Consider the following 20861-nt stretch of genomic DNA (forward strand, 5'->3'; position numbering starts at 1 on the left):
ATTAACTTAACCCCAACGGGTACATTAATGTCAGTAACAAGATCGTTCAAATCAAATTAAAAATAATATTATCAGGACAACTGTTTCATAAAAAGTGATTTGATGATAATACTAATATGTTTTGATAAGCACATTTATAAATGTATTTTTTTTTTTAATTTTACTAATAAACATTTTTATATGTATGTATTGACACAATTTAATTTGGCCTATTTATTGTACGTTTTTGAGATCGTAGTTAAAATACATCTGTTTATACACAACAAAAAAAAGTGCGGTAAACATACAAGAATAGTGGTACACCGTATAATTTAAAACCGTAAAATAGGACGCACATTTGTCGCTTAAAGATCAGCTGATTGAGGAAGCGGGAGGGATACGTACACTGCATGAATATAGCGAATCCCCTTTATTGTCTATTACGCAATTTGACCAGTTAATTTATAGAGTTCGCTCAACTAACATCACACCGCAGTAGTACACTAATATTATTGTTTTATTTATAATTTTTTTTTTTAATATTTTATATATAACATAAAAATAATAATTGTTTAATATTACATTACTTAACTGATAATAAAATAATGCTTCAATATATTTATAATCGTTATATTAATGTAAATGTGATATCACAAGTTTTTTTTTTTTAATAACAAACATGAAATTCTGTCTCGCATATCAGTCTGCTAAGGTATGTTAAAATATTTCTCTAAATAAATATTTAAAAGGAAAAAACGACAAACTTTTTTGTGTTTACAAGTATTTTAAACTTTTTATAAAATAGTATATAATATGCTTTTATAAAATGTTTCCAAAATTTTTTCATGATCTTGAAATAATAACCAATAGTTCCATTGTGGATACAACTTCACTCAGAAATGCAGTTTGATTTTGAAAGCTTACAAATTTTAAAATTAAAGTTAATACCTAATATTAATATACTATACTGAATATAGTATAATACATTATAGAATTATATTATATATACTGAATTTTGTTCTATTGAATGTTTTATAAAAAAAAGAAACACTGGTGCAGTCAAGTATAAAACTATACATTTGCTTAAACCACAAAGTTTTTTATTAAACATTCATAAAAACAACTAAAATTTGTTAAAAAATTAGTATACACAATCAGAAATACCTTTAAAGCAATGTTACATATTTTTAAAACTGGTAAATCTTTTAAAAATTATAAAATATAAACTCTCTCATAAGTAGAACCAAAAAAAAGAGCATGACTTTATCGGCTACAATTAAGTCATATAATGCAAAGCTTTTTGTAACGTTTTTGCAATTCAAAAATTAATGGTTTCACATTTTTTTAATAATAAAAATTTTTTAAATTATAATCAAAAAAGGAGAATATATAATTTTTAGGAGGGAATAGATTTTAAGAAAAACTTTTCTAAAAATATTCATATTTAGGTTAAGCTTAACAAATCTGCTTAAGTTTTCTCTACACCTAACATTTCCTTCAGTAAAGGCTAAAATAAGAAAAAGAATTTTCAAAAAACTTTCCTGAATTTTAGCTTTGGGGTGTCTCTCTTTCATTTTCTGTTTAGCCTCCAGAACCTAGATACGGTATTACTTCAGAGGATGATATGTATGAATGTAAATGAAGTGTAGTCTTTACAGCCTCAGGTCAACCGCTCCTTAGATGTGTGGTTAATCGAAACCCAACCACCAAAGAACACTGGTATCCACAATGTATTCAAATCCATATAAAAATAACTGCCTATAATTAAAAAATATTTTAATAAATTTTAAACATTTCTTGATAGTTTTATATATGAAAGATCTAAACCGAAGGGAGATACAGAAAAACAAAAAAAAAAAAACAATTATATTTTTAAGAGGTGAAGGTTGATTTCAGAAAAAATATTTTTTTGGATTATTTATGTATGTATTTGCTTTATGGTAACATTTGCTTTAAAAAAGTTTTCTTTAAAATACCTCTGAAAAAAATTTTAATTTAGTTTTTCATGGTATCCCCCCCTCTTAACAAATTTTGAAAAAAAAATTAATATGATCAATGCCCCAAATACAAAAGAAATATATGAGTCAAATTTGAAAAAAACCAATTAGGTTAATCCTGAGTTGTAAGGCCAAAAGCCTTAAGCGACACATTGTTATAAACACATGTTATATTGGTTTACATGAAATAGGTGGACACCAAAATTTAACGTTTGTAAAAACCCAATACCTAGTTTTTGACATGATACCATAATTTTACGTTTAATATAGTTATGCTAGCTACAATCACTAAGTAAATATATATATATCAGATGTTATTTATTTCGTTTAATTTTTAAAAAAATTTGACTACGCTTCCCATGCATTTCTAAACTGTGAAATTTAAAGAAAAAAAATCAATAAATACTTGCATTCATGGTCAAAATTTAACTACTTTTTTATTTTATAATTATTTTTATTAGAATAATAATGTAATAAACAATAGAGGAAGATAACGATGAAAAATATAAAGTACATGGTTCAACACATTTCATTAAGACATTTTATGCATTGTCAAAAATTTTTTATATTGTTTTGCAATTTCAAGAAAAAATCATACAATGGTTTGATAAACACAATAAAGCCAGTATAAAGTTATACATACATGCATAAACAATATGTTATAAATTTGGTTTCATTTCTAAGCCGTCTTACAATACCTACATAGTACAAGAAGTATACTAATCAACAATACTCAATTATAGACAATAAAATTAGAAACCCTTGATTATGACAGAAAAACTATTTCTGGGAAGGTCCATAGATTATATTATTTGAATGTAAAAAATCTTTTAAGAGATCCTATTTCATAAAAAAATTACCTACGATAGTAGTACCATGACAATTCAAAGATTTTTATACAAAGTTATTTTTTTTAAATGAAAAAAAGAATTTATTACAGTTATTTATACCAACATGATAAAAAGATGTTAAAAGAGTTTCAATGTATGTTATAATATTATTTCACAAATGTTATTTTAGTTACGGAGGGAAAAAGTACCTTTAGATTTCTGAACAAGAGACCATCGCAATTATATAAAAAGGATTAAAGCATATATAAAACCCATGAAAATAAATGACTTGTTTAAACAGCCATTACAATACCTTATATCAATAAAATTACAATACAATAACAATGAAGAGCAATCGAGTGCGGTTTCAGTCCCTCATCCAGCACCCACAACTCCTTTATTTCTTTAAATCATGTGTTTATATTAATGAATGTGTAACCTTTGCTAAAAAATTTAAAAAAAAAATTTTTTTCTTAAAAAGTAACAGTATCACCTTTATTAAATCAAACAACAAAACTTTTCATGTGCTGAACGTAATACCCTGGGTTAACATTATGCTATTATGCTTCTTTGCCATTTTTAATAAATTACTGAATCGTTTAAAAGATCTTTATATTAATTTTTTTTAAATAGACTTATAAGATCTTTTAAAGAAATAATACTATTCTATCAATGAATTTTTAAATAATATTTATTAAAAAGACTGAATTTTCTGAATCTTCATTTAATATGTTATAAATATGATATGTTAAACAATTCAAGGGTGAAAAATGCTTCCACATTATTATTGCCTAGATATGACATATTTCTTGTAATAAAAAAAGATGTACCACATCATATATCTCAATTAATGTAATAAAACAGCCATCTGTTTATGGCAATTGGCACGAATAGGTGAAACTTGCTAGTCATTCAAATACTTGAATGTAAACGAATGGCCCTAAAAAACTGTAAAACATAAGATAACAACATTTCATTATCCCCCAGAATAAGTCACATGTTAGCCCCTACGTTAAACTTACAAAGCAATGCTGCATAACAGAAACAATCCACAAAGATGGATTCTTTGGTGCATTCTTAGTTGACAGTCACGGTGAGAACAAAGGAGTACATCTGTTTGCGTTATCAGATGATATCCATGAGTGAGCCTAGCGTGCCCTATTTGTAAACGACAGATAATAACCTTCTCTCAATGGTTATTTCTGCATGAGGAGTTCCACGGTGATACAGTGTTCTTAATTGGGCAAAGTTTATTGTTCATGGTAGCATCCCATTCACTTTGCCACTTATCATGAACTACTCTCTTCAGGAAACAGAGAAGATTGTTAGAAGCAATGCAATTGGTAAAAGTAGGCTGAAAACTTTTGCCGCAATATCCACGTGCTCATTGCCTAAAATTCCCACATGGCTGGGGATCCAGCAAAAGCTCACTGTTGCATTACACCTAGTCATTTGTGAAGTGACACACTGAATCTCTCAAACAACAGGGTGTCTGGAGAGTAGACGTCACAATCGCTTGTAGAGCACTCATGGAATCTGAGCAAATAAGTACATGTCTAAATGTTGGGCTAATTATATATTTAAGGCCTTATTAATAGCAAACAGCTTCGCAATGAAACAATTTGTTTAAACCCTTCTGAATTATTGTTTATTTTGTAGTTTTTTTTTTAATATTTAGTATCTTCAAGTATTTACTTGAAAAATATTTCATGTTTTTATTTTATAATTAATTATGCTGCCCTGTTAAAGGCTTTACCATGGTAAATGGGGAAGTTATTTTATTTATTCAAAGTTATTTTTTTTACCTACCCATTCCTGATGCTAAGAACAAAATAAAAAAAGTTATTTAACTGTAAAAAAAGTTATTTAACTGAAAAAAAAATTATTTATTCATAGGAGAGACACATTATACTAACACATTAGTGTCAGTATAAGACATTAGTATTCTTATCAAAAGTAATAATAGTAATAAACACAAAGTGTTTGTAGACAGCCTGGGAACAGCTTTTTTTTTTAATTTTAAATTTAAAAAAATTAGAGTTTTATATTGTCATCTGTAATTTACATAACAGAACAGAAATTTTGGCATTATTCCGGAGAAAATATTACCATACCATTTCACAAAAATTAAATGTAAACATTTCACTAAGCAGTTACCTATAGGTAAACCCATAAAAATAATGCAATAAATTATTTCCATTCATAAATGTTATATTAAATTTAAACAATTAAAACCTCTTTCCTAATCATATATAAATTAATAAAAGCCTATTAAGTAAGAATTATTATATGAAATTTCTACCATTTAATACAAACATCACAATTTTTTGTTTTTGTAATATGCTAATAACAGAAGTTGTTGTCTTTGTATTATTGAAAGTTATTGTCTCATTAAAGGATGACGTCATGAGACCAGCTAGCATGCAACCTACACTTTCTTATAATTGCCTAATGCATTATACATTTAAAGTTTAGTTCTAAAACTGGGCTAAATACATAGGCGTAATGTAATTTTTATATATTATGGTTGTTAAAGTAAAATTTAATTTAAAAAAAATAATAATATATCAAACCATAACAAGATTTTCCAGTAATTATTTCCAATTTTTTTAAAATTTATTTTCTTCTGATTCTTCTTTTCTTACATTAGTTTTTTTTTGTATAAAAGTTATGTAAATATTTCTTTTTTTTAATTATATATATATTGTGTTTTTGGTGGGTCATTACACCATTTTATTGAAAACTGTATATATATCTTTTTTTCTTATAACTTCCGGGACCACCGTTAAGTATTGCTTCAGAGGATGAGATTAACGATTTGTAGTGTGTGTGAAAATGCCATGCCTGAGCGGGATTCAAACCCAGAACCTCGGATGAAAAGTCGAGACGCTACCACTCGCGCCACGGAGGCTAGCTGTATACATATCTTGGCAAAAGTCTTATTCAGTCTTGTATCTCTAATGTTCCATACTCAATAATCTTATGAATGTTGGAATTTAAGAAATAGAAACTTAATAAAACTTGTATAGTGAAATAGAAGTATCATACTTTCACTAATCATTTAATTAAAGTAATCAAACTTTTTTTGTAGTCTCCAATCATATTTTTATTCTGCTACCAACTTCAGCAATTAGAGTTTGTCTGTTTCAATCTATAAAGTTTATTAATTTATAAAATGTGACACTAGATTTAAAAATATATACATATACAATCTTCAACTGATTAATTTTAAAATATAAATGTCATAATTAAAGCTTGAGTCTGCTTATCTCTATGGCAGAGTGGTAGTATTCAATATGATTGTAATTTGTAATTCTAATAACTGTAATTTTAATAACTTTACTTTTAATAACTGATTATAGTTTTAAGAACATTTACAATAATTTAATAAATTTTAATATAGTTATACGATTAGATTTTAGATGTAACATGAAGTTTTATAGCATTTATATTAGCAAACTAATATATGCCTGAAGGCAGAGTAAGACAAGAATTATGACCCAAAGCAGAGCAGAACGAAAGGAGGAAGGAGAAGGACACTACAGAAAAAAGTAACAAATTTCTTTCCTTTTAATTAATCTGTTACTCTTCAATTCATTGATCTTACCACTTTACAGCTGACTAATCCATTTATAAAATCTTGGAGGAATGTTGATAATATTTTTTTAAAGCATAATTTTATCCCAAAACAGTAAATAGACACTTTTTGTATAATTTTTGCAAAACTTATCTTATGTAAAGTTAAAAAACCTTTTGAATACGGTCAAATAGTAAATTTGATTTATATTCTGTTTATTCATTAGAATGTTACTTTGTCAAATTTAATAAGTGTTGTAAATTTTATATTCTTTGAGTGTGTTGAGTTCATGACTCATGTGTTTTTCATATTTATAATTTATTCAAGAGGGGAAAGGAGCTGCCACCTAACAGAACTTCAACTTTAAGGCTTGTTGTGCACTTTAAAAACCTTTACTATCCACTTGTTTTACTTGGTACTTAAGGGGAGTACTTAAGTTGTAAGAGATGCCATTTAATATCATGTACAAATACCATTAAAAGTATATTCTTACAGTAGAGCAGTAAAATATAATGATGGAACAATGAAGGTTAAAACAAAATATAAAGATAAATACTACATATATATAATACTGATAAAAGATTTTTTTCTATTAAAAAAGCAAAAATTTCACAAAAAATTTGGTAACAGTGATGAGACACACAATGGAATGAAGTAAAAAATTGAAATAACTGGTGATCGGCTGATTGAAATAGTTGAAAATCATTAGATAAAACTATAAATAAATAATAAACTTTTATAAATTTTACTATAAATATATTTTTAGTAAACAAATAAAAATTAATTTTATTTTTATTTCACAGGAAGTGAGCCCAGTTTAGAAGAAGTTCTTTGGACTATACGAGACGCTTGGCCACCGCCCAGAAGTCTATCAGCAGATAGGTGGGTTACATTTGATTACATTTAGCTGGTAATATAAACTCCAAAATTTAAATGGCAACTAATACAATAAACAAATATATACAATGTGTTGTATTGTTTATGTAAGTTTATTGTTTCCAAATAGTAGTAATAACTAAATGTAAAATCATATCCACACCACTTTAGTGAATAATGATATCCTATCTTACTATATAATATTTCAAAAGGTCATATCTATTATAGATTAAATGAAAATATCAGTACATGTAATAAACTGTTCTATATAAATATCTGAAGAAATACACTAAACTATTTAAAGGGATAAAACTAAGGGGCAGGAAAAAATTTTCTTCTCTCTTAGCTTTTATTTTTATTGTTATGACCTCAGACCTGTTCTTTTATGTATAATAAAAATAAGTGACAAAATATCATAAATCAATTTGATTTCCTTACATAGATCATACAAATGTAAACTAGACACCTCAGTAAAATATAAACTACAATGCCTTAGAACCTCGTGGGTTTTAATATCTGGAAGGCCTCACATCCTGGAAATTGAAGGGAGAGAAGTAAAAATAAAATGCCAGTAACCAAAGCCACCATTTAATAATACATGTCTTAACATTTGCCAAGAGTTCACAGGTATGCATTATGACTGTAACAGTCAAAGGTTCTAAAAAAAAATTATAATAATGTTAAAATAGTTGTGTGCGTATGTAGATTATATAGTGTTCTGTTATACCAAGGATTCAGAATTACCATAGATAAATTATGTTTCCTTAATTTTTATATGAAAAGATATTTCATCTACATAAAAAATTTTTTATAAAATCTATTTCAATTTTTTAATGCAAGTTTCTTTTCGATGTTTTCAAAATGTTAATTTAAAATTTAGTACAATTTTCAATATTACATTTCATGTATTATGAGAACTTTTATTCTCTTGATTCATGACTGTAACCATTCTTTAAAATTGAAAGTTTTGTTTCTTTGGCGTGTAATCATGTTACAATAAAAAAAATTAACTCCTCCAGCAACTTTGCTCATGCCCGCTGGTGGGAAATTTAAAAACAATTTCCTTCCAAAAAGTAAAACTGCATTAGTCAGAATATAATCCTAAGAGGATGAATTACATCATAAGAGATTAATTCATACATTTAAAGTTTACCATTAGGGTGAAGAGCTATGAAATTTTAAATCTTATGAGAATGAAAGTTATCAATTTTTTTCATGAAATTAAAGTGAATTTATTTTTATTATGAAACATTCTTTATATATAAATTCTTCACATACAGCATCCAATACTGCTTTTACTACTGAACTGTATTCCCATTACCTAATATTTAAAGAAGATATAGGATTTCATGGTACAATTAGACAGGGAGTAATGAATCTTTTCGTCCATTACTATACTTAATCATAAAGTAATTATTTGATATTAAAAAATGTTTAAACCTTTTCTAATATTTTTGGTATAAACACTAACTTATATTTATTAAAAATCATAAAAAGCAATTTATATTATAGAAACGGCCATTCTATCACCATATAACATAGATCTCCTTAACTTTTACTAAAGGAGCATTATAACTAAGGAGTATTGTATTAATTACAAGCTTCATAGCTTAGGCTATGAAAAAAAACCACTTCTTATTCAATCTCCATTAAAGATTTTAATGAAGTAGTATTTTATGTCAAAATACTCTTTAGAACATGTAAAACAAAATTTTAATGTAAAGAGGGCAAAGAAAACAATATTATTTGTGACAACAGTACTATAGTCAGTATTAGTTAAACAGGCTTCAAAAAACTACTAAGCAATATAATAATGTTTTGAAACTAAAACAAGATTATATACTCCTTAAAACATACTCAACACTACTAGGATCAATTTAATTTCTGTTTGGTCACTATAGTTTCATTAAAGCTATAGAAAGAAAAATAATTATCTTTCAATGAATGATATAAAGTACACATTATCCAACTTGGTATGCTGAAAAATAAGTTGGGTAAAAAAATTACTCATAACTGTTCTACAAAAAGAAATAGTTTGCATAGCAACTGTTACATAATTAATTTTTTAATATGATATAGTAAAGAGAAACATCAAACACTGCTATATAAACATTTAATAAACTTGCAACAGTTTCTTTTTTAAACTTTCACAATTATACCAGTTAACACAATTAATTTTCACGTTAATTGATCTTAATATCACAGTAAGATCAATTAACACAGTGGTAACTATGATAATAAATTATTTGAATTTTCAGAAAATAATTAGAATTTATATTTTTTGTTTTGGTTTTCAATCATTAAAACATCATAACTTAACTTATGGGTTATGTTTATTATACGTACAATAAACGCTTGATAAAAATTTATAACATTTTACTTCATAAAAAGATTATTTCTTAACAGATTCTTATCTGTTACCTCCAATATTGGCACTATGATAAATAAAAGTAAATATAGAAGAAATTTCATTAATTGGAACATAATGATGTTTAAGTTAATAGTTTTTTCTAAGTCTTTCTTCATATTATTTTTGTTTTTATTATCATTTTTTTAATTTTAAATAATACTGAATGCTATCTATTGTCATTAAACAATAATACCAATAACTGGAAAGTAAACTACACCCACTATTGTCTAACTTAGGTAACCTACAGGAACTAATTTATTAAAAGTGGTTTTGGCCATTGGCATTATATTGTTACTTCACATCCTTTTAAATTTTTCAATAGTTTTTAATTAAATTAAATTTTTATTTTTTTACTTCTTACATAATATTTTTTCACTTATTTTTTTCTACTCCTATATAAAAAATTTTTATTGTAACTAAACTAATTTAAAATAAGACATTATTTTATAGATTTGTTGTTCCGTATAATTCTTTTATTAATTTGTCATCAGTTCTTTAGGCCTCATTAATACATATTAAAATACATGCAGATTAAATATAAACAGAATGGTCCATTTAAATTGAGGTACATCTGTATCTCAAAAACTACACATTTTAGGAAAAAATGTTTCCTATTAAAGTTTTTCTCTTTCAAGGGGGAAATACGTTTACAATCTATGTTGACCTTTACAAAGTCAAATAAAGGTTATTTCAAGATCAACTTGATTTTTTCAAATAGGAAGGAACCTACATTTTTATGCAGAATTGAATTCTTTGCAAAAAAAATTAAAGTTTCATTTCAGATTTTTTTTTCTAAAATTGATAGTTTTTCAGTTATTCATCTTTAAAAATGCTGTAGGCCTATAAATTGGTGTGTTCAGTTTTCATTAGGTCTGGCCCATCTGATGAGTTACATCCAGCTGATGTTCAATTTTAAATAAAAGAAAATTAAATATTAATGATGACTGAATAGGGTAGGATTCAAACAGGAGTGAAAATTAGTTAAGATAATTTGATGAATAACTGAGGAGTAGATAAAAAAAGAGAGGATAAGGAACATAACATAAGAAATTTGTTGAATAGAAAACAGCATAAAAGATTGGAAACGTACATTATGATGATTTGGACGTTGAAGAGAATGGAAGTTATAACACATCCTTACAGAATTGAAGAGATATGAATAAAACGAAGGTAACCAAGAGATAGACCGTATATGAAATTGTAAGATATACTGAAAAGGGTTTTTTTTTTTAATAGAATATGATGTGATAGATCGGAAACAATGCTTGAATGATAGAAGATGAGGCTTGATTGTCACCCAACTCCAGTTGCTTGCAGAGATTAACAGATTACAAATATGTATGGGTTAGTAGTACCCACCCTATCCATTTCTGATATGATTTACCTAATGCATAATAATTTATACACCAATTTAATAAAAAATATCTATTTATTCATGTTAAGTTAACAATACAATCTCCAGAATAAATAATCAACTGCCAAACTGTAAATGGGCTTAATACCTTTTGTGGGGCACTAAAATCTAAACATAAAAATTTCAAAAAAACTAATAAATTTTCCTTTAGTGTTTTACTTACTTTTTCAGTACCAAAAATACAAAATTACAAATTAACATTCTTCATCATTATAGTCAACTAAATCACGAAGACTCAAAAATGTATTAAAATCATGATTACAACTATTACTACATACATAGAATACTAATTTTAAAATTTACACACAAGAATTAACAGAGCAATAATAATTTTACTAATTGAAGCAATAAAATACATATGTATGAGATGTATATAAATACCCAATAATTTTGCAAAACGGAAACATAAATTAATATAAAAAGGAGTGACCTCATTGGTAGCATCCTATTTTTCATTGGTAGCAGCTAGATATACAAGGAGAACATACAATACATTAATATCATTCAAATTTTCTTTCCTTGCATGCTAATGGTACAATTATTTCTGATTTAAACTAAAATAAATTTGTGTTGTCTGACATGAACTTAACATAACATGACATTAGTATCCAATCTAGTTTACATTCTGTCATTAGTTCAATAACATTATTTTAAATTTTAATTTAAAATTTGTTACCTAAAGAGACTTTTTGAATATTTAAGTATGAACTTGTTCATACACTATGTTCATTACACTTATGATGGAGGAGATCTGATTGGACAGTTTATACTGTGATTTTTTTGGATACTTCAACACTGTATAATTCCAGGGATGGAAAAAATTGTTCCTTTAAGGAACCTTATAACTATTCTTGAGGGAACACGATTTTATTTTTGCAGTAATATACGTTTAAGCTAATCAATGTAAAAGCAAAAGCACTGATAAATAAAATACAGCTCCCTCTGATTAAAATAAAAACTCCAGATCTGACAAGAGGTTATTTGTCTTGCACTGCGGCTTCTTGCAGTGCAGGACAAATAAGCCCTTGAGAGTTAAGATAGAAGATCCAGTCCCATCACTGTCATTTTTTCTATCTTTGATCCTTTCTTCCCTATTTTGGGGTTCAGCGAGTATAATCTGCTATTGCTTACTCCCAGTTAAGAATGCTAGAACATGAAGAGCCTTTTAGCATAATGGATAAATCACCGATCAGGTAAAACTAATTAAAATTCTTTTTACACACTTGCAAGTCACTTACCTTGCATGATTTTATCATATTCAGAATTAACTGGGGTTACACTCCAAAATTAATACACAAATATTCTACCATGTATCAAATTACCCCACAGTAAATAACATGCAGCTTTTTAATAGACATCACATTGTTTAATACACATAGTACAAAAATAAAATATTCTAATAAAAACCACCAAAAAATTCAGCCCAATTCTATTAAATTAAACTATAGTGATGGTACAAATTATTATACTGAACAGACCATTCAACATTAGTATTCTTCTGGAGAACAAAAAAAATTATTTAATATTGGGAATCTTTACTTTTAAAACAATTTTTAAAATTACATAGAAAAGTGTAAATCACACAACAGTTAGCAAATCAAGCAACTAGTGTAATATTTCTATTCCTACTCTGCTGTAAATTCATTTTTATGCTCGGTCTTTCAGTCACTTTTTCTTTTTTTTATTAATAAAATTGTATGTTAGGCAGGGTAATGAAGTTGTAGAATTCATATATCTGCATAAGAAAATGTGGTTTTGTCATACTGTAATTGTAAATTAGAAAAATGAGATGGTTAAAATAAATTAAAAATCTAAATCAATGCTAGTAAAATGAATCAATAAAATTAAACTAATATTTACATAAAAAATTAATATTAGTAAATTAAAAAGAGAAATAAAGAGTATGATTAAATGAAATAAATTAATTACTCATTACAGTGATTTCATCATTGAACAAAATGTTCAGTATTTACTGCACACAATTCTAATTTTTCAAATAAAAGAAGTTTGGTTACACGTAAATTGTTTCCTATAAATGGAAAAAACTCAATAATAATTTAATAACTTTGATATTTTATGAAATAATTTACTCTTCATTATATTTTAATTTCGTAAGATAAAATCATCATGCATCATGAAGCATATGATCATCACATCTTAATTGTATGAAAAGTAGTAGTGGTGGTCTTCTAACCTAACATACACATCAGTTTGCTGTTAAAATCTGAACAAGAATGGTTTCATACTTAATGAGATCAATCAAATTACAATTTTCACAAAAAAAATCAATAAAATTATAAAATTCAGTAAAATATCATCATTCATTTTATCTGAATTATTAAAAGATAATAATAAAGATTACTAACTCTGGTAATAATTTATTTTCTTTATTAACAATAGGAGTCTAAAAAATCTATAGATCATGCCTATTAAATGATTAACATATTTGGAAAACCTATTAACAGCATATTAAATTGGACTATAATAATAAAAGAACAATAGATAGTGCAGAAAATGTTAAATTTCCAGCAACATTGGATTTGTTGACAGTCAAATCTATATGGTTGACCCAAGCTTTGGCATTGGAAAGCAAGAGAAGTTACGTCATATTGAGTAACCTACATCAAAGTTTTACAGGAGTTTATAAACTCATTTCCCCATTTCCAAATTTTTCTTATTTCAAAATGTTTTTCTGCTTCTGTCAAAATAACCTCTTTATTTATCTGCTCTTACATATTTTAATTTCATATATTGCTCAATTTATTGTAAAATAACAATAATGCATATATTTTAATCCCAGAATTTTTTAAATTATTTTTCAGAAATATGAAAAAAATACTCATTATAAACAATTTGTCTGAAAAGTTTTCAAAACAGATTTTTATCATTTAGATGTGGTTATTAGCCAGTGAACATTAAAAATATTTATTTAAGTAAAAGTAGCCTCTAAGTAAAAGTAGTCTATGAATATAATCAGAAACTGACTGAATTTTCTTCAGTTTTTTTCCATTGTCAAGTGAGTGAGTGTTTTTACCCCAAAAATTCTTTATTCCTTTATTTTTTTCAGTAGCTAAAGGACAAAACAATTTTTCCGGATTATGAAACAAACATAAAGCAATGAAAACTTATTTAAGTCAACAAAACAAAAGCTATGTTATAGAGATGCTACATGATGATGAAAGGAAGGATGTTATCACTCTAAGGATGAGATACTGCAAGTCTAGGCTATGAATTGCAAGTAAGAATTATCATCCATCAAATGATTGAAACAGAAATGTTCAGTGAACCCTATTGTGAATAATGTTGAGCAAAAATAGTTAGTATGATATTTATTCTGACTTTCCACACTCTTGAACAGAAAGAATAGTTATAGAGAAAACTAAACAAAGTAAGAAAAAACTACCAAAATAATTAAAATTCTATTTTGAGTGAAACAAAGACACTTTTATTTTAATTTGGGCTCTCTGCTAAGAAACAAACAATTCAATTACTAAAAATTTAGGCAATACGATTTTTTGTGATATGGTTTCTGGATATTTCTAAAAGGAAAGTAAAAAAAAAGTAAAAGAAGTTTTAAGCAGGTGCTTCCAGAAGCATGTGGAATAACCTAAAAAAATAAAATAAAATAAAATGAAGAGGTGAGTAAACAGAAATAAAACTGATGTTATTAAGGTTCACTGAAAATGATTAATTTTTCTGAGAACTTTTTGAGTAAAGTAGGGTGTATTTATTAATTATTACAACTATTATTAATAAACTGTTCATTAAAGTATTAAGCATTTAAAATTAAATTTCTTTAATTTCAGTGAGTCAATGTGCAGCCCAAATTGTTCAATGGGGACTGGACATCGATTAACAGGAGCCAATTCCCGATTAAGTCTTCCACATCGGCGTTATTCAGTACCAGAAACAGTTATGAGAAAATATTCATTATCGAGACAGAAATCAGCCGAATCAGTTGAAAGTGGAACAGCAACAGTCCCGACACCTTCAGTACCAAGTGCTAGAACCGAAACTCATCCAACACAAGTATATAGTACAGACAGAAAACGAAGTACTGTAAATAAAGCATGCCAAACAAGTCCTCGCAGTTCTTTAGTTTCTTCAACAAGTTTTAGTTCATGTTATAAAAGTGCCATAAAAAAACAATGGGATCATACAAAGAAAGCCAATTCTTTAGATGAAACAACGTCTAAAAACACTACTGATGACAGTCAATTATATTTTGATTCTAATTATAGAAATATTGAAAAGTACAAATCTGAAATCTTAAGAGAAATAAGTTTACCTGGTGAAGTAATTCTGGAAAAAGAGGAAACAACAAAAAGTATTTTAATTTCAAAATCTGATGAAATTAACAGTGAAGAAAAAGTAGAAGTTGAAGAAGAAAATGAAAAAACATTTACGGATACAAATAATTACATTATTGAAGAAGATATTAAAGTATTATTAGAAAATATTACAAAAGATATGACAATAAAATTACTATTAGGATTTCGTGCAAAATCATTCCCAGAAAAATCAGAATTAGATTCTTTTAATAAATCTAAACATAAAAGAGAAATAAAGTCTGCAAATGGAAGATTAGTTAGAAATGAAACAATAATAACACAAAATGAAATCATTACTGAGGATAATTCAACATTATCAAATATTAGAGATATAACACAATTTGAGGATACACCAAGTCCAGAAGCACAAGAATCACCACCACAAGAAAACAGTATGTCACCGCCTAAATCAGGACATAGCAGTGATCAAAGTGCTGAGTGTTATATTACAGACTGTGATATTTGTGCAGCTGAAGGTAGAAAATGCTGTAGTTTGGATAATTCAAGTGAAGTTTTTAGTTTTACTAGTCCTGATATGGTTATGACAACAAATGAACTGAAAACATCATCTGAATTTACATCGACATCTGTCACATTAGACCAAACAGTAACAGATCGATCAACATCGACACAAGATTCAACTCTTAGTATTACCTCAATAACACCAGAAAGTTATAATTCAAGTTCAACAGAATCTAAAATAAAACTGACTAATAATGGAAGAATAACTCCATCATCTGTAGGATTAGTAATTAATTCAGAAACTACAGTTGTACAACCTATACGTGCAAAAGATAAAAAAAATAATGTAACTTTTCATTTCACTGAATCAAGTCATAGTGAAAGTTCAGATAAAAGTAGAATTGTATCTGATTTAATGCCACTTGTAATAACATCTGAATGCATCATAATGGAACCAGTAAAATGTGATAATGCAAAAATGCATTATGTATTAGAAATGATGGAAACGGACAGTACAGTTACAGATGGGAGTGAACGTACTCAAATAATCGAGTATTCTACAACTAAGTCGAATGAAAATACAGAAACTGTAACAATAGAAATAATTAATAAAGAGCATTCACAAACAGAAGTAGGTGATGGACAAGAAGGTATGATAGGAAAAGAAGACAAAATGTATGATTCACTAGAAATAAATAAAGAAACAAGTTTAACTGAATCAGAAATGAATAATGATGTAGAAAAGAGTAAAGTAGTAAATACAAGCAAATTAAAAGTATTAAATATATTTCTTGACAGAAATGTTCCATTCAGGCAGTCTACAGGAAGTGCCATTATTGAAGGAAGTTTAATACAGGATTCAATAACCAGAAGTATGTCATGTGGAGAATTAGCAAATAGAACTGAATTTGAATATGAAATAAATGAAAGATCACAGACGATTATTGATAATGAAGATGAACAACAGAATAAAACTGAAGCCGAAGAAAATGTAGAAGAAGAAAGTGATTTACTAGAGGAATTAGGGTTTAAAGAAGAACTAAAAAGTGAAAGGTCATCTAGTTCATTTTTAGAATTATGTGGAAAGAAAAAAGAACTGAGTTATGAAGAAATGTGTAAAAAACAAGTACAGGATATGTTTTATGGTAACAGAACTTATGAAGTTATTCCTGCTTCTAATGTTAGTACTGATAGTTTACGCCGTAATATCATGGGAAATGTAATGAGTACATCAGAAGATTCATTAAAATCACATCATTATATTAAAAAACCACTAACTCTACGACAAGATGTTGAAGTAGGGGGAAGTAACGTCTCATTTACAACAGATAATATGACTGACATAAATGAAAATGATGGTAGACTTTCAGGTTATACAATATCACAACAAGAAATGGTTTGTAATGGAAAATGTAATAAAGAAACAGATGATACACAAGTAGGAAATGTAATAATGCTAAGAATACCACTTCCAACTGGGGAAGATGGAAATCCTATTGGCACGTGTATAGAAGGCCCAGCTATTGAAAATCATGGAAAAGAATTAATAATACCACGATATTCAGCCATGCCAAGAACAGTATCAATGGTTGTAAATACATCATCTGCAGATTACTCAAGCGATAGCGAGTTAAGTTTAGCAGATAGTTTAGAAGATGTAACATCATCAGAAGCAGCAAATTCAAATGAACAGGGTTGGGCAAATAAGCATGACAGTAGGATGGTAAGAGGTGATGTAACATCACTTTTGCCAGAAAACAAAACATTAAAACGAGAACAAACAAATGAAGCCTATGCTTATTTTGTATCACTATCAGGAGAAATGGGGGAAATTAAATCAGAAACTATACCAGAAACATTAAAACAAAAACTAATGAAACGAGATAGTGAAATCAGAAGACATACTGATCACTATATCCACCCTAGAAGAAAAGAAAGAAAACAAGAATCGTTGTTTAAAAAGACATTAAAAAAGAAAGCACCGCCATTATCACAAAGTGATTTTTATGATAGCAGTTCAAAAGAGGATGTAAAAAAATTGCGAAAAGCATACAGTTTAACATCTGGTGACAGTGAAGAAAGATTAATTAAACAAGACAGCAAATCTACACAATGGGAAGAATTTCCTGAATCTTTTGAAAAAAAGCAAGAAAGAATTATAGAAGAAGTGGATGAAGAAAGTATAATAGAACAACAGAAGGAGAGCAGATGGCGTAAATATTGCAAACTTTTACGAACTGACCCAGATTTAGATAAAGTTATATCAGAAGTCCTTATATCTTCAGTTCTAAAAGAGCAACGTGATTTAGAACTTGATGAAAAAATTAAAAATATTTTGCTTGAAGCTTTAAAAGAAAATGAGGAAATTACATCAAATGGAGAACAAGTAGTACCAACAGGTAAAGGGAAAAAGGTAAAATCTTCAGGTGAGGAAATAACAGAAAAAGATGAAAAAAGGACAAGTGAAACTAAAGAACCAGTTTATAAATCCACATCTGTACAAACAGCTGAATCCTCTTTGCACAATATAGCATGTCCATCATTTGAATTTTGTGACTTATGTCATGAGAATAACTTAAAAGAAGACAAATGTTATGAAAATGGAAGTAAAAATGAAAATAACAGAAAACAAACTGATGATACACCAAAAGAAACAATGGAAAAATACGATCCATTAATATCAAACAATCTTAAATCTGATTTCAAAGAAAAGCTTATTGGTACTTCAACTTTATCTACAAAAAATCAACAAAAAACCTTGGAAATAAACATACCAACGACACAAAAAAAAATAGTTAATCAAACAAAATTAGATAAATCTAAATCCGACTGCATTAAACACAAACCTGCTCACGCTGTGACCGATAAAAAATCACCAAGAAGTCATAGCTGTTTAAATAATAAACAACCTATCAGGTTACACAACATAAAAGTACCACAATCAAGACGATGTTCGAACACTCTAGGAGTTAAATTTCAACAAAAATTTGAAGCTATACCGGAAGAGAAAAGTGGATCAGTGGAATCTTCAGAAGATCAACAAAAGTCGCCAAATTCATCTACACCATCATCATCAAGAAGGTTATCTATGCCAGCAGATATTCTATTGTTAGAATCAGAAAATTCTAGAAAAAAACTTCAACAGGGTCAAGAAATTAACAAAAATATTATTGAAGAAAAGTATGATATTATTGACCCAGAAATAAATTTTACTCATGAACAAGGTCGACGTCATACAATTCATGGTAATATTAGAGATACTCAACAAGAAGAATTACATAAAGAAAAAGTTGATCAAAGCAGACGTCATACAGTACATGGAAATATTAATGTTAGTGCTGGTCAGTTATCTGGCACGAGAAGAATAAATTTAAATGTAATGCGAGGAAGAGTTATTGGACAGCGAGGGAATGTTATGATTGGACGTTTTCAACCAGTGAGTGAAGAAACACAAGTCGAAAAAGATGAAAATGAAAAAATTTTAATTGGAGAAATAGAAAGGATAAGAAGGAAAATGTATAAAGGCAAAGAAGCATTAGAAACTGCAAAAAGTGAAGAACAAGAGGAACTTCTAACTTTGTCAAAAGGATGGATTAATTTTTATCTTTTACGTGAAAGTGTAGATTTTGGATCAGATCTAAGTTATGATGAGGAAGGTAATATAACTATTTTACTTATTATTAATAAAAATCAATAAATAAAATGTCCTTTAAAAATAGAAAATGTAAAAAAGATGCTGGCTAGCAAATTATTATTAACCATATTAATTGTTAAACATTATTAATATTAATCACATTAATTTACATTTTTGGGTCTGGGTAAGATGTTAAACTAGTCCATTAAAATCTTATGGTTCTACAACATTGGAATGTCTCTCTGAGTAAAAATTGGAAATTGAAGGGTGTGAAGTAAGGTAAAATGTCATTGGTTGAAATCATGCTTAATAGACTGGTTCCCGTAAACCACCACAGTTACGACAGCTATTACTCAGATCTATTAATAGCTAAAGCCAACAACATATATTTGTTTAATGCTGATAACACTTATTTATGGCTAATGACTGTAGCAGTAGACACCACCTAAAACCTATGAATAAATCAATTTAAAAAATTTAACTATGCTGTGTTGAATCTCCTTTTAGCCAAATCTAGGCACAATAGTGCAACTAGATTACAAATTATAGCATCAGATATGAGTTGTTATTTATAAGCCTACATCACTGTTGCTTTTTCACATCAATTATAAAGATTCACTAAATCCAATGTTGAATGTAGGGATATATATATAAATATAAAATACCCAGGTTATATTGATTGATTTCACTATTTACCCTGGTGTTTCTTATGGTTACAACAATGTAAAGCACCTGAAGTACAAGATGGCTGTGTCAGAGTATTCTCTTTGAGAATAACATGCATTTTCCTGGACTTGAATGCTAAACTGTAATGGTATTCATTTGGTTCAAGAACCTTCTTGCCAAACCCAAAAGCCACCAATTCTTTGTGACTGGGTTTAATAAACTATATATTTCTTAATTTCTCAAAAAAGCCTTTCATTGGATGTTTGATATTTTGAGAAATAGCACCCCCATATTAAATATAACTAGTCTCTTGTGTAAGGGTTGCCTGCAACTGTCTGGTTATGTGACATTTAATAGATAGGTTAACTGATTAAATGCTCAGACTATTAACTACTAATTTACATATTGTTTGTAAGAATAGATAAGTTTCTTGTAATTCATGACCAAAACTATGATTTTACAATTGATTTTATAATCCAGTTATCCTACTGTCCTAACTAAATTATCATAACATTGGCTAAAAGAATTTTCAGCACATTTATAATTTATATTTCTATACTGTTGTCATATTTAGTCAAGTCTATTATTATTTATTTTGTGGTAAATTTTACATGTCGCTAATATATTTTATTTACCAAACTCGGACCTAACTAATGAAAATGACAGTTTTTAATTAATAGTGACC

The 20861-nt window shown here is 27.6% G+C and overlaps 1 protein-coding gene across 2 annotated transcripts in view; it reads left to right on the plus strand.

The window, feature by feature from the left end:
* Positions 1-449: 449 nt before the first annotated feature.
* Positions 450-20861, plus strand: part of LOC142327735 (uncharacterized) — a 34652-nt gene continuing 14240 nt past the window's right edge. The window contains exons 1-3 of one of the 2 annotated variants that reach the window (XM_075371025.1): positions 450-691; positions 7187-7265; positions 14890-19532. In XM_075371025.1, coding sequence (XP_075227140.1) covers positions 14897-19532 — 4636 coding nt within the window. In that variant the 5' untranslated portion in view covers positions 450-691; positions 7187-7265; positions 14890-14896. The remainder of the gene's footprint in view (positions 692-7186; positions 7266-14889; positions 19533-20861) is intronic. The other variant, XM_075371024.1, reaches the window with a different exon arrangement.

This window comes from Lycorma delicatula, chromosome 7 (assembly GCF_047948215.1).
Source record: "Lycorma delicatula isolate Av1 chromosome 7, ASM4794821v1, whole genome shotgun sequence".
In the NCBI taxonomy this organism is placed as follows: Eukaryota; Metazoa; Arthropoda; class Insecta; order Hemiptera; family Fulgoridae; genus Lycorma; species Lycorma delicatula.